At 39.6% G+C, this 27,086-nt stretch overlaps 1 protein-coding gene across 3 annotated transcripts; it reads right to left on the minus strand.

The window, feature by feature from the left end:
• On the minus strand, window positions 1-27,071 carry ATP7A (ATPase copper transporting alpha). Of its 3 annotated transcripts, none has more exons than XM_075763661.1 (23): window positions 26,955-27,071; window positions 18,274-18,410; window positions 15,145-15,340; window positions 13,672-14,406; window positions 11,979-12,185; window positions 10,786-10,949; window positions 10,092-10,253; window positions 9,410-9,486; window positions 9,015-9,240; window positions 8,398-8,631; window positions 8,004-8,095; window positions 7,453-7,580; window positions 7,128-7,282; window positions 6,685-6,819; window positions 5,637-5,831; window positions 5,244-5,426; window positions 4,742-4,955; window positions 3,946-4,092; window positions 3,366-3,508; window positions 2,846-3,049; window positions 2,123-2,240; window positions 1,492-1,594; window positions 1-716 (listed from the first exon to the last, which is right to left on the minus strand). In XM_075763661.1, the coding sequence occupies exons 2-23, from the start codon at window positions 18,379-18,381 to the stop codon at window positions 440-442; spliced, it is 4,203 nt and encodes a 1,400-aa protein (XP_075619776.1). In that variant the 5' UTR covers window positions 18,382-18,410; window positions 26,955-27,071; the 3' UTR covers window positions 1-439. The 3 variants fall into 3 exon arrangements, with proteins under 3 accessions (XP_075619776.1, XP_075619774.1, XP_075619775.1); XM_075763659.1 differs by having other exon boundaries at window positions 15,145-15,634; XM_075763660.1 differs by lacking the exon at window positions 26,955-27,071 and adding an exon at window positions 26,456-26,575 and having other exon boundaries at window positions 15,145-15,634.
• Between the last annotated feature and the right edge of the window lie 15 nt (window positions 27,072-27,086).

Here is a 27,086-nt window from a genome sequence, read left to right on the forward strand (position 1 = left end):
TGCAAACACAGATGCAGTAATTTATTATTTTTTAACACAGTACTAAACTTGACTATGCATAAAGTAGCCTGTTATAAGGCTGGGAAATGTTTCTGGTTCTTTAGTTTCCTTAATTGTATTTTGACATTTTGCCAAAAAAAAAAAAAAAAAAAAGCTATGCTGCAAGCTTCATGGAAAGGTAACACAGCCCTGCTCGCATTAACAGCTCCTGCACCATGGGTTTTGGTAAGTCTAGTTTAAAAAAAAGACCCTGAAAAGTCACTGCAAAAACTGGCTTGCTATGTTAGAAGAAATACATCTGATAAGACCTCCAGAAACGATCAGTACATGCACAGACTCTTAGACAGCTGTTTTGGTTGGGTTTTCATTTTGCTTCAGGGTTTGGCTTGGTTTTTTTTCCCCTTTGCTTAGCAGGGGCAGGAGGGGAAGGACGAGTCTTTCATAATGCTGTGTCATCATCTTCTCCAAAATCTGCCACCAGAAGTGAATGCTTATCTGGTTCATTAAGAACTATGCTGTTCACTGAACGCTTGTCCGAAAAGAGAGAATTTATAGACGCTCTACTATAATTGATGATTCGATCCATTAAGCTCAGTTTAGGAGAGCCTGTCCCAGTCTCATCAATCCCAACGCAGACACTGATTTCTGATGGGCTCTTGTGCCTCATTTGGCCACAGGCCCGGAACTCGAGTTTCTCAGAACTTGGTTTCTGGTACCTAAGGAAGGAAAAAGAGATGACAATACATCTCAGGTCAAAGTAACATAGACTGAAATACAGAAAGAAACCAGCCTACGTGCTATGATCGCGCACGTGCCATGACATCTCTAATTCGATCGATGATACACGACTGAAGTTTTACATTTTGCAAGGCTACTATATAACCAGAAGAACAGGTAAAGCTGACGCAGGCATCGTTCGGTATTTAACTGCTTCGGTGGTGCTGAGCATCTGCAAAACCCATTGGAAACCGGATCTCCTGAAAGCGGGCCACTGTAGCTGTCACTCACCAACTCTTCTACTCTGCTTCTGAAACCTCATGTGTCAACTAAATAGCAAAAGATACCATTGCCACCACAGTGCTACACTACTCCTACCTGCGGAGTAAGGCAGTAGTAATGGTTTACTTACTGCAACAATCCTTGGTGTCAGCGCGGTGTTTACAGCCGCGCTGTTCAGAAGCCAGCACGTCCTGACAAGGTTTCTCACAAATAATCAAAGGCCACTAAGGCCTTTTCCATTCTCAACACACTTCTGATTTGTCCATTTCTCTTCACATTAGAAATGACATTTCTAAACACTACTGTTGTAAGTGCTTTGGACCAATTGACTCCTCAAGAACAAAACCAACTGCTGTTGAACACTGACCTGTCCGAATTGTTCATCAAAAAGCTTTGAAATCTGTCATAGTCCCACACTTATTTTCTGCCACTCAAAGCGAAAGACCTGAGCTTCAAATCCAAATTATGAGCCACAAAATTGTTCATACTCACATCTTTAACATCAAAGAAGAAAGCACAACAGAAACAGAGGAGGCAGCCATTGCTGCAGATCCCATCCAGGGCTGCAACACCAAACCAATGGGCAGGAAGACACCTAGAAAAAGAAAATAGCACTGAATTCAGAGCAAGAACACAGCGTTATTCATGTATTAATGCATACAATTTCACATGGACTGTCTAATTTTAATTGTGTTTCAGTATGTTAATAAATAGCATTTTAGTTTAGTATTGGAACACCAATATTTATGTATTAAATATTTTTTGTTTATCTCAGCCAGAACCTACAGGTGAATACAGCCAGATGTGTCACTTAAGCAGTCTGAAATTCACAGGTAGACATGTCCTGCCCGCCTTGCTGTAAACTGCTTGTTCGCAGGATCGGGCTCATTCAACAAACCTTTTATCGTCAAGTTAGTCTGATGCGCTGAGCATATCCATAATAGCCACAATGTGGGAGGAGGACAGCTCACAAATATACCACTGCAACGTCCCCAGGCAGAGAACACTGCACTTCTGACAGTCAGAAATAAAGAAAACGGATACTCTTCCACACAATAGTACATCACTGAAATCCTCTACTCACTAAGCACAGTCTTACTACTGCAGGGAAACATTCACATACCAGCAGCTATGGGAACTCCAATGAGATTATAAATTAGAGCAAAGACAAAGTTGATCCGGATCCTTTTCACAGTTTTCCTCGATAAATCTATACTTGCTACCACATCCATCAAGTCATCCTGCAAGGTATTGTTATTGCAGAAGTCAAAGAGAGAAAAAGGAGGCATACATGTAGAGTCATCATGCTCCTATTTTAAAGCTAACTACCATACACTGGATGTAACAGACTACACACAGTAACTATTCTGTAAGCTGCTCTAGTTTGTTTGCACAGAGCCCGTACGATCAGCACCAATCTCATTCCAGATGTCATCGTAATGCAAATGCCGTACACAGCACCACACAGTACAGCTCGAGACACTGACCACAATGTCGGTTGAGGTGGTGTTGGTATGTAGGAAGAAGTGACTATAACGTTGGAGGTACTGCGGAACCTTACTGAAATAGAATTGATGTTTGCCAACGGTCAGGTCACTTTTTCCACCTTTGCCCGCTCTCAAACTTTAATTACCCCAAAATCTGTAGTACCCAGAAAAATGGGAAGTTTCCTTCATAGGATAATTACCAGTACACTAAACAAACATGAAGACGACAATTTCTTCTCTACTCCAGGTCTCCTTGCTTATGAAGGCTGTACACCCCAGCAAGGGTCTGAATCACTCGGGGCATCCTGGGCCTTCTAACCCCTCTTATCTCATTTTAATGAAGCACTCTTATTTCTTACCTTAATGAGCACCACATCAGCTGCCTCAATGGCCACATCAGTGCCGGTGCCAATAGCAATTCCTACGTTGGCCATAGCAAGAGCTGGGGAGTCATTGATACCATCTCCAACCATGGCCACCCGTTTTCCTTCGTCTTGTAGTTGTTTCACTTTGGCTACTTTGTGGGAGGGAAGAACCTCTGCGAACACTTTGGTGATGCCAACCTAGAGAGAGAGAAAGCACAAAACTGTCTTGCAGCTTCTCCATAAGCTATCGAAGCTTCTGCCTCTAATAACGTGGCTAGGAACATGAAACCCACATTATTGCTCATGAGCTAAAGACCAAACCCATCTGATTGATATGAAAATAGCTCTGAATTCAAACCTGATGTTGTTCCCATTCAAAAAAGGATTCTTTGGGTCCCCCCTTACTCTGAATTTGTTTACATGACCATTTCTCACAATATTCACAAGCAATAGACATGACAATACGCTTCCTGGATGGGGGTTGTACAAGCTGCAAACACGTGTGGCAGCTGACCTGCGAGGCAATAGACCTTGCCGTTTTGCTGTTGTCACCAGTCATTAGGACAACTTCTAATCCCATGCTTTTCAAAGTGTAGACTGCCAGCTCAGCTTCTGGTTTCACAGTATCAGCAATAGCTATCAAGCCACAAAGCACTCCTAAAAGAACAGAAAGAAAGAATGCGTTTGTAATAAAGATCTTAATCGCTTTAGGGAAAAAACCAAATTTTTTCTCCCAGTAAGACCAATTCCAGAAACAGGAATATTGACAGTAAAAAGCAGAATGAGAACAGGTATCAGGGCAGCAATGTTTAAGGCAATACAAAGCACAGACTGTCCAACAACAACAGCATTCCTTCTTCCTCCTCTCTTCCCTTCTGCTCTCTTTGAAACCTTTGCATTAATGTCCAACTCCTGTCAACTAAGAAAGGCAAGAAGAGGTCTTTCTCATACAAAAGTGTCATAAAACTAGCTAACGATCTCTTCATCCCACTATTCTGCTTCGGGTATAACTACTACGACAGTACTACTTATTACCTCCTATTTAAATAGTGACAAATCAACCTCTGAATAAAAAGAGACAGCACTGAACTTACCATCGACAGCTGCTAGAACTGCTGTGCGACCTCTCCGCTCATGCTCCATCATGGCTTTATCCACTTCATTTTTAACAAGGAGGCCATTTCTATTCATCCATTCCCGGTTCCCAATGAGAACAGAGTATTTCTGAGAAGTCACAGTAGCTGAAGGAAGAAAATACAACAATCCTGTCATGGTATGGATAACCAGGAATCTTCCCTCCAGCTAATCCTATCCAGTTCTCCCAGTACACACTGGAGTATCATTACAGAGAATCCAAACAGAAAGTCTTTCTCAATACTTTCTGCCCCACCAATCTTTTCATGTGCTCTCAACACAACAGACACTAACGTTTCTTCAGTAACGTTTCTTCTACCATGTCAGTGGACCAAGAATCACAGGTCAAAGGACAGTAAAGGACCAAGTCTCTTTCTCAGTGCTCCTAATTTATATGTAATGGCCCAATATAGCCGAAAGATCTAACAGTTACCTGTTTTTTATTGAAAACCAGTCAATTGTGCAAAAATACATAGTTTTGGCTAGCAAATGGAAACTTGGGATGAAGCAAAGTAAAAACAGAGAGTCAAAAGACAATTTCCATATGATTTTCCAGCCCCATATTCTGCAAACTGTATTTAATCAAATGTCCCGAGTGACGTGTCAGCATGAACTCAACCAATGACCAACTATTTCACACATGCCTTGACGGAAGCCCGGTTCTCCAGGGCAGAAAAAAGTGACCTCATTCTTAAGGATTCTAAAGACACAAAGCAAAACTTATCCATTTAATGCTATAAACCAAAGTCAGCTTACTTGGTAGTTCAGCGTCAATAATCAAAGCAGACTGCACTGATTCATCCGTATTTTCCTCAATTTTCACAAGTGTCACATTTCTAATATTGTTTTCTTCAACCATTTTATTTTTCCTGTAGAGTAATGCTTCAATATTGGTGACTTTACAACTAATGCCGCAGCCTGGAACTACCTGAAAATCTGTACATGTCCCAAGGGTTTCCAAGTCCAGTTCCTAAAGAAAAAGGACACAAACCAAGAAAGTTTTTAAATATATAAAACCATGCCACCCCACAAAATAAAGTGCAGTCAAACTAACTTTAACAGGAGCAGAGAAATATTCAATCCATCATCAAAATGTAAGTTTGAGTACCTGATGCATCTAATATGGTATAAAGTTATTTATGTGGCTCCACAGTTTTCAGCTTTCCCAGCTGAATATATCAATTACTTCCTAAATAACACAAGACTATGAGTAGTCTTTCCCTAACACAAACTGCTCTTTTCCTGTATAAAAACTTACCTTTTTGCAGTATTTTGTTATTGCTACTCCAAGAGGGTGCTCGCTATTACTCTCTGCAGTCCCCACTATCGCCAACATTTTATTATGCGGTAGCCGGTGACTCTCCACCAGAAACTTCACCTGCATCACTTCTGGAGTCCCGTGAGTAATAGTCCCTGTTTTGTCAAATACAACCACCTTCACCTGCAGTAAAACAAGACGACTTCATTCAACAAACAAAGCTTTAACATATAGCTTCCTCAGAAAGCCACCAAACTAACACGTACTGATCGTGCATCACTTCCTAACGCATACTGATGTACACGTAATTATCTGCTCGGGCAGCAGTGAGCAATACGCCACCGACACCAGCCTTTATTTCAAGTTCTTGTAAGAATAACCCACGTTCCTTACCTTATGCGCCATCTCCAATGGCTCTCCTCCTTTGATAAGTATCCCGTTCTGAGCTCCTACTCCGGTACCCACCATCACGGCCGTCGGGGTGGCTAATCCCAGAGAACAGGGGCACGCAATGCACAAGACTGTGATGGAGGCTTGGAAAGCAAAGCGGATTATCACTTCGGCTGCAGAAATGCTCTTATTGTAACCCTAGTGACAGAAGTTTGGTTTAGTCATAGAAGAAATCGAACAGAAACAACGTATTCAACTACACATTGCCTTTGATGTTAAAAAGCTCTGCAAATGTATCAGCTGAAGTATTCATAAGTAAAGCACAGGCAAATGATGCAAAAGCTAAGATTAATGACTAAATTAATGACTAATTAGCAAATGACTAAGTTCTGTTCTATACCGCATATACCCGAGATCGATTCATAGGACATTTTCCTGCATAAGGTACTATATGCTATGATAACTCTTTCACGCTGTAATGTATTAAAAGATACTCTATCCACAATACACACAATAACAAAGAAACAGGATATGAAGGTTGCTTTCCTGGAAACGGATACATTCTAATCGGAAACAGTCAAGAACCAAGAAACCTGTGATCTAAGCAGCCCTAAAGTCAGGATCCTAATCCTCCTCTGGCATCTGTAATGAAGATGAATTCCACTGATTTCAAAGATGAATTCACACACAGCTATGCTAACAAAACTAGACGGAGAACTGGAGCTTGTGACACAAGGGACTTCTTTTCCCCAAAAAAGAGGAATGGGAATTGGGAAATTTTGATGTTTAGTATTTACTTATTTTTTTAATTAACTTTTTTTTAATACTATCTTTTAGGAGTTGATTAATTACTGCAGATTCTCTTTAAGTATAAATGTAGGAGTGATACAGTGTAAAAATATATATAATATGAAAAATATAACATCATCATCATCTATAGGCAGCAGCTGCCTGCAAGGATAATTCAGAAAGGGAACCGCTGCAGTCTAATAGACTTGTAGGTTAATTATTTTTTAAATATTTCAGAAGGTGTTTAAGGAGACTTACTTACCAGAAAGTATTTTTCTACTATTTCAAAATCCACAAATCCAATTATAATCCAGGCAAAAAGGGTAACCACAGAGACAGCCACAATAGAAGGAACGAAGTAGCCACTAAGTTTGTCTGCAAATTGCTGGATAGGAGCCTGGGAAGGAGAAACACGTCAGCTCCAGCAACATTATGCTCACTCTCTTCTATGCCTTCAGACATAGATAAAATCACAGCTTCTGTTTGCAGCACGTTCAGCATACCACACTTTATAATTACATATTTACTTAATAAGGCGATGAAACTTGGAACAGTAGACTGTATCAAAGTCCTTATTCAGCAAGATACTTCATTATGCAACTGCAATTCAAATCTAAATAACCTTAACCACTCTTCAAATGATTTGGTATGCTGATGCCTAACCAATAAGACAAAATACAAATGTTTAATTTGGTAATACTCTACCTTTGAGGTCTGGGCCTCTTCCACAAGTTTAACAATCTGGGAAAGAGTTGTATCAGCTCCGACATGGGTTGCTGAAATAAGTAGCGATCCGTTCTGATTAATAGAACCTGCAATAACTGTATTGCCAGATTTTTTAGTCACGGGCATCGCTTCACCTAAGGAAAGATCAACAACAGATACTGAGGTCTATTTTTCAGCAGTATTATAATAGCTACTAACTCCTAACACACAATCAGAAGAGTGAGGGGAACATCAGCTTCAACGTCCCTTTTTCAGAGTCATTTAAAGAAAAACATTTTTACTTTTGCAAAAAGCAAATGCTTACCTGTGATAAGAGATTCATCTACCATAGAGTGTCCTTCAATAACACGACCATCCACCGGGAATTTTCCTCCTGGGATCACTCTGACAATGTCACCTCGCTGAACCAGTTCGACATCAACTTGCTCTTCACTAGAACAATGTACAGGGTTTTCATAAGAGATGGTTAACTGAATCTACCCAGGCAAAACCAGTTGTCACCATACACAAAGCATAATCCCCTTGGTTGAAATTGTTAACGTATACAAAAATTGTCAGAAGAAAGGCCGTTTTAAAGAGCACTATGATTATTTGTTCGTAATTTTATTTACTTTCCAGTTGAGAAAATCCACTAATTTTCTTGTCACAGCAAAAATTAGCAAGATTCCAATAAAACAAATCAGAGCAGTGTTAATTTTTCTGTATTTTAACAGTTATATCTGGCAAATCTGAAGTTATTTGCTTCACAGTTCTACAGAATGGTAACATTTGTCTGAATTAAGCATATTAACAACGAAAAAAACAACAACAACAAAAAAAAAAACAACAGAAAAAGCAAATGACAAAGCAAGATACCTTAAAAGAACGTTATCAGGGCCCAAGGTAACAATAGTAGCTTCAGTAGCTTGTAATGAAATTAGTCTTGCCAGTGCTTCTGATGTTTTACCCTAGAATAATAATTTTCATATTTTTCTGACTATGCTATTGAAAAAAATTGCTGGGTAAATGACAACTGCGTATGTTGCAATTTACCCTATTAAGAAAATACTTTCTGCAAACAGACTTATATTAAGTCATTTCATATATTTACTAGTTCAGTTACTGAATATGATTTTACAACAAAGAAGGTTAAAAGAACCTAACAAAGCTTTTTCATGGAATTTTTTTTTTTTTTAAAGGTACACAGCATTCTGAAATGATTCTTAGTGTCTTGCAGCTTGTAGCTACCACGGGCTTTTATTTTCCTTACCTTTGCAACATGCTCTAGCCACCGGCCCAACGAGATGAACACAAACAGCATAGGAGGTGTGTCAAAGAAAGTTACAGGGTTTACTTTTGCTTTCTCAGCCATTGCAACTAGAAGAATAACAAATGAGTAGACGAATGCAATGGAGGTTGCCAAAACAATGAGCACGTCCATATTTGCAGTTTTGTGCTTCAGTGCTTTGTATGCCTGAATATAGAAGTGCCAGCCTCCAAATATCTGTAATAAGAGCATCAGTTGTATTTTATACACACATATGTAACACACAGCAGCAGCATTTCCATCCGAGAGGGAGACACCCATTTTATTTGTGTTATTTGCCTTCTCCATCTCTTCCTGCACAAAATCCCAGCTCCAGCCGAGGGCTACAATCTCTACCCCAGTACTCTCAGGTCTTCTCACCCCCACACAACTCCACTAGCTGCTCCCTGCGCCCACCCGTGCTGGCACCACTTATTTTGACAACAACAGAAGCATGTAACAACCTCAAAAGCATTTTGAATCGGCATAATTACAGTCACTTTTCAAATTTAATTCCTTCATCACCTTGCATTTTGAGTGTTTAAGCCCAACAAACTCGGAGCTGTCATATTCCCACTTACCTGTACAGGGACACAGAGTAAAAACGACAGAAAATTCATAACAGACAATCCTGGTAGGAGCTGGTATTCCAGGAACATAGAGGAGTGAAGGGCCTCCATTTCCTCATTGCTCATGTTGTGATGCGCGTGAGCATCTGAAAGCCGACTGTCCATAACCATCATGTAAATCATCAGTCCCATGACAGGAATACAGAAAATGAGACTCACAAAAAAAGACCTTTTCCACCTCAGATTTAAGAAGAAAAAAAAAATTATTTTACAGTCAAGTGCTGGGTAACATTTTAGCTAGCAAGTCTGCACAGTCACAAAAAAAAAATATTCATAACTTCACTGTTGATTAAAAAAAGAATCACCACAAATGTTTATAGAATCCAAATACGTTCAGAAATACTTACTGTCTGATTTCCTGTTTGTGATCCAGATGACTAGCTGATCTATCTTTTTTGACTAACGAAGTAGTGAAACCTAAATCCTAAGGAAAAAAGCATAATAATAAAAAACCAGCTGTTTTTAAACAGTTTGTGCTCATGTGAAGTTACTGCTAGATTATTGATGGTGCCAGCCTTCCATTTGATTTACTTTATTAACATTTCTGATATGATTGTTACTATTTTTAGTTACCTAGCAAAGAGAAAAGCAATTTGATGTAGAAATCAACCTTTCTAGAACACTAAAATCATATTCTAAAATGTGGCTTTCCAAAATGGTTATTCCTGAAGCACAGAAGTAGAGAAATTGAGGGAGAAAGCCAAGAAACTTACTTCACACCTCTCCTGCTACAGCACTCATGGATGTGCTTTATTTTTCTGCAAACCTATAGCTGGCTGGTATCTTCAGCTCTACCGTAGCCTGGCTTTCCTAATATTCTGTTTCAAAACTTAGGCAAAGTCATAATAGAGCACTGCTTTTAAGCCAGAACAGACATGCTATCTGCAGAATACTGCACTAAGACAACAGAAGATGGAAGAAAAGAGACAGAATTTTTCCTCTAATAGTCTTCCCTTCTGTTTCTGGGGTACGTAACTCTTCAAAAGACACTGGATGTTTTATGAGACTTGGTGCCTTCATGAAACTTACCTTTATTACTTGTATAACATCTCGAGGACCTATAATCTCAGGATCATATTTTATGTGTGCTTTGTTCGTTGCAAGAGCTACCGAGCAGTATAAAACACCATTAGTCTTCATGAGGGTGGATTCTATTTTGTGTACGCAAGAAGCACATGTCATTCCCCTCACCTGTAAAATAAAGGTTCCTTCCTGTTATCGTAACCACACATTACTTGGTAAATGCATATTAAAGTAGTAGGAAAAGTGCTTATGACTATCCTGAATTCCTTATTGCATATTTCTGGGGCTTGAAGTGGTGAGATGGAGCTCTCTAGTAAAGGAAGAGAGCACTACAGAGGAAACATAGCATACAGACAAGGCCATTAAGCTCTGCTACAGCTCTGCTGGCTCTTCAAACTCAGAGCTGGGGAACATTGAGCTACAAAAATTTAAAAAAAAAAAAAAAAAAAAATTGTGCAATAGGCAGAGTAATCAAAAAAACAGAGGAATATTTCTCTGACTTCAGTGCAGTAGTGAGCCAGCACAGTTTGCAGGACAAGATATAGTTTGTGATACATACCTGATGTACTCTTATAGTTTATTTTTTGTAAATTAAGCTCTATTATAGGATTAACACTTTAGAAAGTGGACACTTACACAAGCACATCCAATAGATAAGAGTAATAAAGATGGGGGTGGTTGGTTTTAATTACTAGCTTACCACAAGTTCCACAATTCCATCTCCTTCACCACAGTTTTCCATCACGGTAGCTCCAAATCCCAGTTCCCGTATGAGCTCTGCGATAGCTGCAGGGTGTATGACAGCAGGATTATACCTCACTTCTGCCTTTCCTGCCATTAGGGCAACAAGTATCGAATGTATTCCTGGAAAATAAAATGTGTGAATGGCAGATCATGTTTAAGAAAAACATTGCATTTATGGTAACAGGACAGCACAATAGCAATTTATTGAAATTGAGAAAGCTACCATATTGTGGGTACATGTAAAGAAAAACATCATCATTTATGGAAGATACACCAACAATGCAACAAAAGCACCTAAGTTTAGGTGCGACAGATGGAAGCATTACTCCACATGAGTTGCACAAACATTCAACCCATGCTATATGAAAAGAGGATCTGTTTTTATTTAAAAGAAGTTCTTCTAAAATACAGGTCTGCATATTTCTCAGATCAGCATTTACCATTTCTAAAAGCCTTTTCTTCAAGACAGAACACGTATAAGAAAGGGTAGATCTAACAAAGTGTAATCCTACTGTACACCAAGCGAAAAGGATTTAGATGCATCCATTTTCTAAGACCAAAAAAATTAAGTTCTAGGTTAACTTGCAACACATCCATCTTCATTGCAATAATTAAACACAGTCTACATTAATGACTCTTCATTACGTCATAGTCATGCAACTATTTGTTCCTGCAAATATAATCATCACACTGACAGAAGATAGACATAGCTGTCCTGACTTGCAGAGCTAAAATTAACTTACGTCTCTTTAATGCATATTAATACTGTCCCTCTCTAATAGCTCCCTTCCTAGTACAGGCACATATGCTTCTGCCTCGAAGCTGCACACCTGGGCACGTCCTGCCAGTAGAAAAGATTTGGTTTAATTTCAAAAGGATCCCTATTTGATCCCTATATTCTCTTTGGAGCCCTCCAACTCCTGCTTTTGCGAAGGCAGTCCCTAGCCAGCATGCCCACAAAGCGGCAAGAACGACATTGCTTTCATCCTCTGAACCAACAGTGAGCACTCAATGATCTCACCCATGAAACACACCAACAACAGCACTTCTCTTGACAACCCCTCCATTAAAAATGCTGTACAAAAGCTAGATAGATTCTCTAAAAGAAACACTTAGAAATTTAACAGATTACACTGACACGTATCTTACCGTCTTCTCTTCTCAAATTTCTCTCAATGTTGGCTACACACGAAGCACACGTCATTCCTGTGACTTGGATGTAGCACTTTGATATAGTCTTTGTCTCTTGTTTAGCAAGGTGGGCGGGTGACACTTTGGGGGGAGGCTCAGTTTTGTGAGATTCCAGCTGCTCTTCGGTCAAGGGTCGAGCTATTGCCACAGGTAGTTCTGCCTTTGCTGAAAAGGAGATCGCAATTGATGCCATTATGAATAGCCATCGCGATGAGGTATGAGCTGGTACTACACCAGCTATAAATACACGTTGCTGTAAATTTAGACCAAAAAATTACAATTGTACATGCCTTGTCAATCAGATTCATCCATCTGCCTGTCAATTAAGAGTAAGCAAAAGAAAACAAAGACAAAGGGTTTGGCCACTGATTAACTCACTGACCATTTTGTTACTATTTTTCCTTTTGCCTTCCCTCATTGTATTTGTCTCTTCTGCTGCACATCCTTTGTCCTCTTCTGTAGGTTGTAAGCTAAACCTCTGCATTGCAACCTTAGTTTTACACACAGTCTCAGCGACTTTACCTGGGGCACAAAGCTGAATTTCTAAGTGTCCTGTATGCTCCTATCTAGCCATCTGCTCCCACTACTTTTAGTGTACTAGTCATCACAGTAAGCATCTGTACTGGTTTTGGCTGGGACAGAGTTAATTTTCTTCATAGTAGCTCATATGGTGCTATCTTTTGGATCGGTGACCACACAGTGTTGGGAACACACCGATGTTTCAGTTATTGCTGAGCGGTACTTACAAAGCATCGACAGCCTTTTCTGTTTCTCATGCTGCCGCACCACCAAGTAGACTGATTATTCCTACACAATACGTGATTTTTACAGCACAAGAAGTTGGGAGGGGACCCCAACTGACCAAAGAGATATCCCCATACTATATGACATCATGCTCAGCAACAGAAGCAGGGGGAAGGAGGAGAAAAGGGAGAAGTTCAGAGCGGTGGCGCTTGTCTTCCCAAGTAACTGCTATGCATGATGAAACCCTGCTTTCCTGCAGATGGTTAAACAGTTGCATGCCAACATGAGGTAATGAATTAATTCCTTGCTTCACTCGCATGCCCAACTTTTGCTTTAAACTATCTTTACCTCAATCCACACGTTTTCGCTCTTTTACCCTTCTCTTCACAATCCCATTGTGGGGGAGCAAGCCAGTGGCTGGGTGGTGTTTAGCTGCCTACCAGGGTTACCTCACAACAGCATCATTTTGATTTCCACACTCTTCAGATTCTTGTCGCTCCTCAGTCACGCCTGAGCCTGGTTAGATATCCCTTCACTACTTACTCCAGAGAAGCCAAATCTTTGATAATTTGCTATTAAAGAAGCTTCAGCGCAGCAATCCGTAATATTCTGCACAGCCAGCAAAGCTCCAGTTCCATACACATGCCATAAACATTACACAGCAGCAAATTGGAGCACTTAAGTATTTATCTGACATATTTATATTTCCAGGTATCTCAATCATTTTTAATTAATCTGATGTATTTGAGGAAGTGCACGTATGTCTAATTATCTCACTGACAATGAAGATACAAAGCTTCTCTTGGCGAGCACCAAGTATCAACTGCTAAACTTCATCTTGGGTGGTACCAAATCCTACACAGAACTGCACAATCATTTTAAATTTAAAAGTTTAATATGTCATTACCTGATAAAGATGCATCAAATCCCATATCCTCTATTGAGGATCTCAAGTCTTCTGGGCATGTTTGCAGAGGATCATATTCTATAGTCCCATTACGATTTGTGAGAGAGACATGAATAGATTTTACACCTGCCTTTTGGGATATGACTCCCTCAATAGACTGCACGCAAGAGTTGCAAGTCATTCCCTCAATATTTATCACAACAACTTGAGTAAGTGGCTGGCTAGCATCCTTCAGAGGTGGACGAAGAGATTTCAGTGGAGATGCCAGCGTGGGGAAAAGTGCTACATTTTCATATTCATCTGGAAGGCTGACTTTAAATGTCTCTGGAGACACTGCCTCTATGGCTTTTCTCAGTACGTCTATGCTAATTAAGTTTGGGTTATAGTTTATAATAGCAGATTTCTTCTCTAATGAAACAACTATACTTGTGACTGATGGGAGTGCTGCTATGGTACTCTGAATATTGAGGACACATGAATTGCAGTGCATGCCATCGATTCTGAAGACAACTGTCTTCGTATCGTTCACATTCGAGTTTTCTTTCAGTGCTGTCTCAGAGCCTTTGGTCTGAGTATTCCTCAGCCTTTCCAGGTCAATAGCGCTGAGCTTCAGGGGTCTAGGCTGCTTTTTGAAAGATGCTGTGAAACCTGCAGCTTCAATTTGATGTTTTATTTCTTCTGCTGTAATTAGATGAGGCTGGTAGACAACAACAGCTTCCTGATTGTCCAGGGACACTGAAAATTAATCAATAAAAATAAGCATGCATTACTGCCCTAAGGATAAGCAGCACGTTGCCCTGAGAGCAACAGATCTTGTCAAAGCTTTCCAAGAATGCTTTAAATGCCCAGAATGTAACTGCAATGGAAAGGAGATTTATTCGGTTTGGTAAATATCAAACAACTTAGTTCTTCAACCATTTTTTGTCTAGTACTACAACGATTTTCAATGCCTCTTTTCCTCAATTTTTTGTTCTTTCCCCAGGACTTTCACAAACGGCATTATTATTTCTTACTAAATTTATGCTTTTATCAGAGGTCTGTGGCAATACGTTTATGTCAAAGCTATTTATACAGGTAATTTTATATTGCCTTTTAGATATAATCACATGTATGCCAATATTACTTTTTAATTGAACAGAAAATTTAAACTAATATTAATTACAAAGAGAGACATCTGGTATTAGAGATTTCTATAACTGGTAAAAAAATTATGGAACACAACTACTCCAGTCTCCCTACCAAAATACAAAGCAACCACTGAATACTGTCACAGGTTTAACAGCAACAGCGACACCATAATATGGGCCTCTCTCTTCACTTCTAGTCCGAATTAAAAACATAACTAACTACCTGGTGCCGCAAACAGTAACTGTCACACTAAGCTACCTAATCTAAACTGAAGATACCTCCACAACGCCATCAGAGAACAGCACGGTCAACTTCAATTTACATAAAAACGCACTAAGGTTTTACCTTTAATCCGCTGAATTCCTTGCAATTTGCCAATCTTCCCCTCAATGGTGCTGGTGCAGGAATGACAGGTCATCCCTTCTACTTTCAGGCGCAGCACAACGTTACTTGCTTGAGACCAGGTGGAATCTTCACAAGTTCTAGGTATTACCTCTGGTGCACAGATATTTAAATCTACTCCTGGGACCATCTGGATAATCTGCTTGCCATTTATAATGGAAGAAATGAAAGTCACCACTGCAGTTTTTTGATCAGAGGACACTTTAACATCCAGAATACCTTTGTTCTTTAGTAACGTACTACAAATCTGTTTAGACGTTAGAGCTGACTGAGTAGGAATTGTAAGAAAAATAGTGTCAAGTAAAACAGGTTGTGGGTTTGAATCAGCTAACGTAGCATCAAATCCCATGTCATATATTGCTTCCTGCAGCGTTGCTGGAGTCTGCAGTTTTGAGTCATAAATGACGACTGCATTCTTATCCTCTAGAGATACCTTAGAAGGGAAAAAATAAACAAACAAACAATTTAGCAAACTGTAATACTAGAAGATGGGAACTAATACCCTGCATGAGACTAGAAATAACTTTTACTTGTGTATATTAGTAATACTCATCCAGTATAATTTTATCCATCATTACTCCCCTTGAAGAGTAAAGCCAGATCAATAGCCACTATAAAGTAACTTCTGCTCATCTGTACAACAACATGGCTAGAAAGAAGAGATTCTTTTTTTCCTCACCAGTTTCAGAATCCTTTACAAGTCTGTCTGGTCACTTTTACTTCTGACATCCAGACAGCATCAATGCATTTAATGAAACAGCCAGAGCCAAACCCTCTTGAATTATGATGAGTAACCCAATTCAATCCCAAAAGCAAAACAGCCCACAGAAAAAATTCTAATCACATGTACAATTCTGCAGTTAGGAGTAATTACCCTTAGGCTACAAGGATGGAAGAAAACACTCTTTGAAAAAACCCACAGATTTAAGTAGCAGTGAAAGGAGTCCAGTATTTGTAGGCTTCTTAGGCACAGGCTGTTAACTTGCTCTGAGCAATAAAGTGCATCAGACTTCACAGAACAAAATTCAGTTTGATATATTTGATATATGACAAACATTAAAGCAGCTGTTTTTCCTCTCTGTACATTTTGGAGATCCAGAGACGTCCTGATTTGGTACTAACCTTTCACAAGTACATGGTACAAATAGCCTCAATTTAATTTGTTCCCAACTGATATCAAACACAATTATTGCAGTTTCCAAAAGTGAGAGCTGATGCCTGCCAGAGGCCCAACACATTATCATTCAATTCTATCTTTCCTCTGGGCACAGGTACAACCTAAAGACCACAGTCATGATTAAATTAGACCAGTTAAATCATTTTAAGAACCACCTTTCTTCATTTTTGTCCCAATTATGGGCCTTAGCAGAATTAGCAACGTGGACATTTAGTGGTGTCATTGCAGCTGGAGGCAAAATAACCTAAATGCAGCTCTGTGTGTCTGTATTAGCCATCTAACATTCATCCCCCTTGCTGCCTTAATTCATAATCACTGAACAAAACCTTGTTTTACTATTCTGAGATTTGTCTGAAACAAATGATCTGGCTAATTGAAGTTCTGATGCTGTAATGAAAGTAATTACTAAATATGACCTCTTAAAGTTTCTTATAGTCCTGTTCTACTCAGACTAAGTTTTTGTAATACATTTTCTGGCCAAGAGTAGTTTTAGATACAGTGTAGGGATAAGGTATTTACCTTAAAACCTAAATATATAAAACTCAATACTGTCCTTTTAAAAAACTGCTTCATTCCTTATGTAAAAGACACTATGGGATGCACACTGTCTTCAATCAAGTACGAACCTCTCCTCCTTGTGCTATCTCAAGTCATCTGTATATTCTCAGAAATTAGCTGAAACAATAAAAAGGCAAGGTTGATGAGATTAAATCTTTTGCCAGAATAAGGGAGAAAGGGAGGATTCTGAAGTCAGATTATTTGGGGGTATTATTTTACAGGCTGCTTTTAGCCTTCATGTGACTTCACGCTTGCAGATACCTAGTGATTTATCTAACCATACCGTGCCACAGATGTTAATCACGGTTATATCCCTATTTCTAAAACGGTCTGTTCACTGCTCCAAGGTTCTGGTGTCAGATCATAGACTTGTATCACGTTAAAGCTCCATTAAGTTTGAAGAAAGATGAAAAATGATGCGTCTTGTAAAAATTGGTGCCATTCGCCAAAATTTCTGTGTGCATACACGAACGCCTACTTCAGGCAAAAGGAAACTGTACTTAGCGGTACATCATTTGCCTTTGTACAGAATGGTGCACTAAAATGAGCCCTTCAAAATCAGCTACAGGTAACAATCACAGTGTACCCTATTGTGGGAAGGAAAGTGTTCATTTAAAACATATCCATTAAAATAGAAATTACCTTTTGACGAAACCAGGAAGACAGCATTTGCTTTAGAGTAAAACGAACCACTATGGAATGTTACAGCATGATTTCAGAACCTAGATATTAGTAATTAAACATTGCAATTTGCTGCTGCTGCTGCTACTGTTAGGACTGTTCTTTCCAGCACAAATTAGGTCATAAAACTAATAGGAATCTTCCAGCTTTTAAATTGTTTCCATTATTAATGCTACCATAAAATCATGTATTGTGTAGGAATAATCCGCTCACCCTGAAATACTCTACAGTACAATATTTTGCCCATGATAGATAAAATACTAATGAAATATTGATGTCTCCTCTGAGCTAAGGAAAAAAAAAAAAAAAGATAAAATCAAGTCAGATGAAGGAAGCCTGGATTAAGGGTAAACCAAGCAGCTCTGTAAACAGTCCGAGACTACAGTTCTGCTGCTCCTTCTCTCATTTCCTCATGGACAGTACAGGAAAGGAAACTTCTAATGCTTGAAAGAGTTAGCAAGAGTTTCCTTTGTCACCTGGACTACCTGCTACTACTGCAAGCACAGAAATACACTAAAACTACTTCTAACACCAGCTTCCCATGAAACATACAGAATATACTCTTTTGCACATACTTTCCTCCCTTGGTGCATAGTTTATCATGGTTTCCCGTATAAGAACAAAGCTTTGTAAGAAATAGTGATGGTGTTACTTACTTTAACGTTATGGATACCATTCATCTTCCTGACATGCTGTTCAATGGTTTGAACGCAGGAATTGCATGTCATCCCCTCCACACCAATGACTACGGATTTTGCCTCCATTGTGAAACTCTACTCAAGTCATCTCATTGCTGTTGGCCAAAAACAATTAAGGCTTGATTCTTAAATCATTTCACAAAGACTGAAATCACAACAGGAATTTAACAGATGACGTACTTGGTCACACGTAACTCTAGTAGATGTCAGAATCAGTGCAGGAAGGAGAACTTCAGGTATTTATTCCTCTGAATTTTCAAAAAGGGAAAGCGTTCAGACATTTATTATTTGTTTTACAATCGAGATCATTTAATTGCATGCAGCAAGCTGGGAGAAAAAAAGTGAGAGAGAGAGACACGAGCTCTTAGAACGCTACAATAGATGCCAGCATGTAAGCCACAGCGGTACAGGTGATGATCATGGTTTTCCACACTTATATATCATATTATCCTATGCTAGCAAAAACAAGTGATATTGAAATTAGCCCTAGGAAGCAAATAAAGATTTTTCCACATCTCATTCAGAAAAGTCTAATTTCTGCTCCTCCGAACATTATCGTTATTATTTTTGCTCATAAAAACAAGCCCAGAAAAAAGTGACTGAACCTAAATTAAATGTATTTGTAGAAATAACGGCTAATGAAAAGGACTTATTTTGTCCAATGCATAAACTGTTAAGTAACAGGGGGGGAAAGAGGGCAAAAGAAGTGATTTCCAGATACTTTTTTTTAACCTTTTGAAAATTTGCATTATGTTTTCCAATGATGGAGGTTAGTGACCAGGAAAATGATCACAGTCAACTGCTTAATGTTTGGCTGCAGCAGAAGCAACAGCAAATTTTGACAATTAACTGAACAGCTAAGTTAAGCACATGCTTAACTCCCCTTTTTTTTTTTACCCTGGGGACTTATCTTGGAAAATTAAATTACATTAAGTATTAACAATGTTTAATAAAATCAATTTTCTTGTTCCTTGGTGACATTTCAGAACCATTCCCTGTTATAGAAGGTCTGAAAGTTTCTGTTTTCACTTTCGGACATACTACAAACCACATTAGAATACAAGGATGTTTCATCATAGAAACAGGTTTAGCTCAGTGATGCACAAAACTAAATGCTGAAACTTAATCAACAAGAAGCAAAGACAGTATAAACCTCTGAATTAGTGAAGTTACCCAACAGATGAAACACGTATTTTTCCTTTAACTGCATTTTGTATTAAAAGCCAGGAACACATTGCAAATTTCTGTCAGCCACTAACCTGTGGGAGAATTTACTATAATTTCTAGGTAAAAAAAAAAAAAAGTTAAAACATGAAAGACAGTCCAAGAACTTGATTTTAAAGTTTTATTTTCCTAATGCATCTCCTAAAATCCTCAAATGACCAGGTAAATTCATCTAAACTGTGACACGAACCTTCGCATTCTGAGAGGCAGTAAGAGTTTTGTTGAAGAACCACATAGTAAATGACTGGACAAACCAAGAATTAGAGCACATTAATGATAATCACAGCTAATGGACAGGAACATTCAGCCAGGCATAAAGGAAACCTGGCAGCCATAAGGACTTTGAACACCTGTACGTAACAACGTAGGAACCTTTTTCACTGACACCTGTGGAGAGGCTGAGCAGCACTCCAGTAGACATTTAAATCTGATCAGAACCTTGAACAGCCTGCGATATCTGACTCTCCTGGAAGGCATCGAGTATTTACTCTGGATGTATCATAAAGCACTAATGCTTCAGCCTTCCATCCCAGTCACGGGTGAAGTTAGGAAGTGTAAGGGCTGCAAGCACAGCTCGAGACTGTCGGTGGCTGCGGGATCAGAATCAAAAGCTGCCTCCTGCTCTCGCCCTGCATGTGGGTGCAGATGTGGGTTCACATAAGCCACTGCAGCACGATGTGGTCTCTGCCAGGAAACAGAGGAAAGAGCTCCCACAAAGCAGGGCCTCAGGCAACGAGAGCTTTGATTATCGCTAAGACTGGCCAAGAAAATAGCATTAATGCTCGCACTGCCTGTACTACCGAGTGCTGCTCCCTCAGAAGATAAAACAGTAAGTTATTATTACTAAAAAAGGCATCATATTATGCTATAGTCAGTAGAAAACAATAATGCATCCCTGCTAAGAGCAGAAATAAGACAACTCTACCTCAAGAGTTATTACAGATCTCACTTCTCACCTATGCTTACAAGATCTGAGTTACTAGAAACCCCCACACAAATACTTGTATGTAAATATTCACACATTACAGAAATATAGGACTGTCACCTGACACACAAAAGAATTATGAATCAGCAGAAGAGCATATTTTAAGCCAATTTCATTCAGCAGGTCCTTTCTCAGGCTCATCTGCACACTCCAAGGCACAAGATATTTTTAAAAACACTCTAAAGCTACCCATGCTTTCATGTCATCATACTGAAATACGATCTTTACTGAGTACCTCAGTTCTTCCATAAGGAATGCTCAGTCCATAGAGAGCAAACAAAGACATAATTGTAACTCCACAGTCAGGAAGCAATGAATATTCCCACATGGCTGAAGTAGAAATAAAGTTTCAAAAAGTACTGGACTTAGAATGTTTCTGTGAGCACAACCAGACACATAGAACTCACTAAAATGAGCCACAAAAGTCTGTCATAGAGTCAACCTGTCCTCTAGTAAGGTTTACACAGAAGTGAATTTAAAAGCATTTCAGATACATGATCAACTTGAACTGCCCTGACAACTGCACTATTACTGTATTTTGGGGGAAAAAAAAGTACAAAGGAAAAAAATAGTTTGGCTGTGAGCTGCTGTCTAAAATAATCAAAGATTGGTAAGATACTGCCTTGGATGAGAGTTGGGGTACAGCTCTATGCCAGCCTGAGAAAGTCTGCTAAGCTGCTGTCTTGCCTGTTCTTTGGTTTGAGAGACTCAAGCTACAGTACAAGAACATCCATTATTACAAGAAACAAGTATACACTGTTAAAGTCTTTTCTGTAAGTCATACGTCAAACGGCCACTCAGGTCATATGGTGAACGAGTACTACTACAGTGATTATAGCAGCCATCAGCGCTGCTCCTGAATGCCCACCAACGCATTAAAAAAATTGACTGCTTATATATGTAAAAATAATGTTGTTGTTTTTTTTTTAAACATCTATTATTATAGTTTGTTATGGACAAAGCATTTCCTCCATTCTCTTTGTTTCCTTGCTCTTATGCTGTTCATTTCACATATAATCACTTCCACGATTTTTCACATGGCCTCACGCTTTCCTACTTAAAGGTAGCATGTGGAAAGAGAAATAGGAATTATTAGAGCTATTCTGCCTTAGCGGCCTAATTAACTATAAGTGTGTAAAGTGACTTCAAATATGATGGATGATATTTACAGAAGTGGAAGAAAATACTCTGATTGCAGTAATTCAGGACCACTTACAAAGCATATTAGAATCCTATCATGTCAATAGAACAACCTGTTTTCAAGTGTACACACACACACTCTTTCCTTGAAAATAAACACATCATCTACTATTTGGATTTAAATAATAGATCAAAAGCAACCAAGAAGTTGTTTTTTGTTGGCTGATGAGGTTTTCTTAAAGGCTGCTCTCCTAGGACCAGCCGATCAGGGCCCCATGGCATTAGGCACTGTATAAACACAATAGAGAAAATCCTTTCTGGAACAGATTGTAATTCAAACATGCCAAAAGCAAAAAGGCATAAGAGAAAAATTGTTTTATTTTTTTACCCCTCAAGGCCCCAGAGTACTAGGATTGAATCCATAACCTCCATCATAGAATTTGTGTGTTGGATCAAACTGTCTCTTCTTTTTGTTCTCCAACTTTTAATTAGGAAATGCTACCGGATCTATATGATATATACATCATTAACAGCTGGTGGGGAAGATGACAAACAAAGATTTTTATTTGCTTCATTGCAAGTTGCTAACAGTTTTCATAGCATTTTTAAAAACAGGCTGTTCTCTAAAAAATGAGATGTGTCCAAATCTAAAGGTAGAAAATGAGACATTTGTAAGCAATACTGTCTCCTCACATCAGCTACATTATACTACCGACATTGAATAGAAAAACAGCACATTCACAATCTCAGCTTTCTGTACAGCCTTACTGAGATTTCTAAAGACCAAATTTTCTGGATTTCCAGTGCTCCTGACGCTTTAAAGAGATCTTGTTCTCAAAAGAAAGTATAGGATTAATACATAGTGAATGTAAGTACACACACATCCTTGTTCCTCCCCTTACCAAATGCCCAGCACAACAATTTAAAAGCTAACACATGCTTACATCTGAGACAGTATTCTGCCTTGTTATATTCTGTTTCATTTCCAACACTCCCACTTCCTTATGAGTGCTTCCTGGTAGAAATACTTTGGCTGAAACCTGAACTATTTTTGTCTTAATTTCCTCCTTCCGACAACATTAAAACTAAGAAAAACTCATGACTAAGCAGTCTGAAAAATGTTACATCAATAAATTATGACTAGATGCACAGAAGAGGTGTACAAATATTGACAATTTAATCCTACATCTCCTTATATGTGCTCATATTTTAGCAAGTTCACATGAAAATGGATGCAGAAGTCAAAAGATCTGCATGAGGCTGTGCAGCAATCTGTGTATAGTACAGCAATGCTTGAACTTGGAACACCCTGCTTCCTCATTTGCCATCCATCACTATATACCTGTTTTCTCCCCCCATTTTTAAAATAAAGATATATAAATAAAACAATGCATATATACACATGTGTGTGTATATATGCATTAGCTCAAAAGAGAATCTCACTGTACAAGTGACAGTGGCAGGATGCAGCTGGAACAATTAACAAATCTAAAACTTCTGTGATATCTAAAAAGCTTTCTAGGTGACAACATATATTTTATAAGCTGACATTGAAGATCTCAATTATTACCACTGACTGCAAGGCAAATGACTACTAACAACTTGTAATTCAAAGTTATCATGGATATATTCTGCTGAGATGTCAACTAAAATATGGATTACACATTATTTTACAGAAGAACAGTGGTTTTTTTCTTAACCAATGCACTGCTCCATCTATAAAACACCTTCATCATCAATTAGTAAAGAATTTTAGGATTTGACAATGCAAACAAATGGAAGCCCCTCCCCGCATTTAATCTAACAGCTATGTATATAGAATACAAGAAACCAAAAGGCTTCAATTTTACTGCTGGTTTGGAATATCATCTAAAGCAGCTTCATCTTACAGAGAGCCTTGGCTTTGAACAAACTTTGTAAAAGCTTTTTGTATTCTCTACTATACTATTTACTGCTTAATACCTTTAGAAACTCCCATTTTCTATTCTCCTTCATTACTTTCACCTATGTTTTGCAATACACAAGACAGTAGTACTTCCTTTTTGTATATTAACACCATCAATGAAGCAACAGAGCCCTAGAAATAATCTGGCTCTGCAATAGTGCAGAACCAGACACGGCAGGCTACTTGTGGAGGAGCAACGCTCGGTGACAGGACAGGAGGCGTACAAAGGATAATTAAAACCAAAACAGTATTTAGGAATAAGCATAAGTCCTTGTACAGGGTTTTTCAGGTACAGTGTTAAGGCTTAACACTTGGGTTGCCTGAGTGCAAGTTAAAATCCAAACATCTCATTTTCTTGAAGAAAGTCAACTGGTGTTTCTATTAACAGAATGAAGCAACAGAAAGAGACACAATTTCTACTTCCAACAGCAATTTCTTCCCATGGAAAGGAAAATTAAACAGTGATCAAGAACAAGGTGACTGAGAAACCCGGAATCATCTCTCATCTATTTTTTTTTTTTTTAATGTGCTAACAGCAGTCCTTGTAAGTGAAATATCTGAAGCAAGACAAAGTTTGATCAAGTCAAAGTGAAGTCATTGACAACCTCACACTATTAAAAAAAAAGGAAAAAATGATAATATAATAAAACAATATGAGCAATGCTAAGAGGAAGTTACAACACTGGTAAAAACCCAGACTCTCACTTTACTCCACAAAAAACACGTTAGTACTTCTGGTATCCGAGCTAACCCAGGCATCACAGTGTAACAAAGTATTGTGCACCACAAACACGCTTTGTGCCTGATGTAGGATCAGTAAGGATACATAACAGAGAAGCACACATTGTTTCTGGCCAAGTACAACTTCAGTTTTCACCAACGTTTTCTATATATAATTATCTTGAATGTATAGCTGCTGAAACTAAGAGGTCAAAGCTAGGCAAAACAAACAAACAAAAATCAAAACCATACAAATGCCAGAAACAGAACCTGTCAGATTTAACTACATCCTTCGGACTTTATTAAATTTCTAAATGGCTGAGTCCTATTTTATAGCTTGCTTTCTTTATGGCAGCAGAAAAATAAATTACTAATTACATTAAATGGAAAAAATGTACCTGTCCCTAAAGTCTGCAAAGACCTACGAAAGAGAGCAAAGGACAGCATGAAAGGAAAACGCTGTATCATCTCATCCTTGGGCTTATAAAAGTGCTGGAGAATTGCTTACAGGAGATCTGGTCCAATACAAAAGAATGAGGTTTTATTACGTTCATGGGCAAACAGATACATTTTAAAATATGACTAGAGATATGAGGCTTAATCATTGAGGGAGAAACAGCACATCTATAATAAATGTCACAGACAGCTACGTGACACTACATAGGCTGTAATGCACGTTGCTCAAGACTTTAACGAGTCTTGCTTGGTCAGCAAACTATGAAATTGCTCTGAGGAACTTTATTTCTATAGAAGCTGGATGAAAAAAAAAGTACACATTGAAAACATTTTACTTCACTTCTAACAAGAGTTTTAGAATACTTGAGACAAATTCTTAGCAAATCTTTTTACTTGTTTGTGTCCTTCCACTACCTCTTTAAGTCGGATTTTTGGAGAACATGAACGTTCCCCTGAAAGAATCATAGCAAATATTAAGAACAGAATACAATTTATAAACCCTTGTTATCTGAGCATACCAAGACCAACTGAGGCTCCTCATTCTTGAGCTTACTCTCAAAATACAAGGCAGAACAATGTAGAATGCATTATACAAGTGAAAATAAGAAGAATAAACCAGTAAAGGACATGTAATGCTAGCTTTTACTTTCCAGTTTGCCACCTGGGAAAGAAAAAAGCTTCAGGTCTTTTCTCTACAAGAAAATATGCTATAATTATTAATTTCTAAATAAACTGCGTTTGTGCTCACACACTGCATTGTAATATACACAACTAACTTCCACATTACCAAATAGAAAAGTTGTCTATTTAGATCCACAAATACAATTTAACAAGCATTGAAGTACAGAAATGCAATCTTTGGTGACTGCATAAAAGATTTTAAAGAATTTTAATAATAATTACATGCAATTTCCAGAACATTGATATAGAGAAGCAATAATTAAGCTGAGTTTGCTTTTGCTCATTTTAGTAAGATTTTACCCCAAAACACCATAAAGAACTATTTGCTCTTTTTCAGAATATTTACATCATGTTTTTAATGAAAACATTGGGAAAATGTACTTGTGCACAGAGTGTTGCCATCACAATGCAAAACGCTAAGTAAGATGTTTCAGAGGTACAGGTTAAGCAGCTCAGATTTGGAAAAAAAAAAAAGGACCTTGGAGAAGAGGCTCAGCGACTTGTGCATTCCAATCCATTACAAGTCTTTCTCTGAAGACTGCCAGCGGTAGAAGACGCACTTTTTCAAGTCCATCAGTGAGCACACACTTACTGTACACCAAGAAGACATGTGATATCAAATGTGGATGTCCACTGATAAGAGCAACCTATTACGCTTCCTTTCGGCTCCCCGCCTGATACTACTCAACCCGTTGGCATTGGCTGTATCCCAAAGAAACCACAGGAGTGTTGATGTGACTCCCTACCAGCTGCCTTTCCCTAGCACTGGAATAAAAAACAACCCGAAGGCAGGAGCGGTTTGCACAGAGCGAAGCGGTTGAGCAGGAAATACCATTTCGGATCCAGAGCCGTGTTTAGGATCCAGAGCTCTCCTGAGGTCGGCCTGTTTCTGAAACGCCGAGTCACCCCCCTACTCACCCGCTGCCCGCACCCCCCGAGCCCACGCGGGACACGGCACGGTTTGCCTTCCAGCCGCGGGGGAACCTCACCGCGCTTCCTCGCCCCTCCGAAGCGACAGACCTCCACAGCGGACCGCCCGGACGTGGCTGGAGAAACCCGCGGCCGAACCGAAGCTGCTATTTTCGGGCTCGGACCCTCCTCCGGCCGCGGGGCCCTGAGGGACAGCCCGTTCCCGCCCTGCGCCTCAGGCAGGGGCGCGGCGGGACCTCCTCCTCCTCCTCCTCCCCACCACCCTGAGGGGACACGTAGCGCAGCCCGGCGTCACGGCTCCCGCGGGAAGCGCCGGGCAAAGCCCGCTCCCCACAGCCACAGGCGGGCCGCCGCCACCGCAACCCCCCTCCCGTCAGCCCGGGACGCCGTGACAACAGCTCCTCCGGCGCTGGGCAGAGGCAGCTGGGGACAGCCCCGAAGCAACAGCGTACCGGTTCCGCCTGCCCCGCGATCGAGAGGGAGGAGGAAGTCCCTCCCGGCGGGGGGGGGGGGGGGGCACAACCGAGCCGTGCCGCGGCGGAGCGGCCCCGCACTCACCGGAGACTCCGGTCGGCGCAGGCTGCCGCTCCCGGCCCGGGGTCGCGCCTGGCACTTTGCCCCACGCAATCGCCCCGCCCCGCGCGCCGTCACGTCACCGGCTGGCGCCTGTCCTCGCCCGCCCTCCCGCTC

The sequence above is a fragment of the Balearica regulorum genome, chromosome 11 (genome assembly GCF_011004875.1).
Source record: "Balearica regulorum gibbericeps isolate bBalReg1 chromosome 11, bBalReg1.pri, whole genome shotgun sequence".
In the NCBI taxonomy this organism is placed as follows: domain Eukaryota; kingdom Metazoa; phylum Chordata; class Aves; order Gruiformes; family Gruidae; genus Balearica; species Balearica regulorum.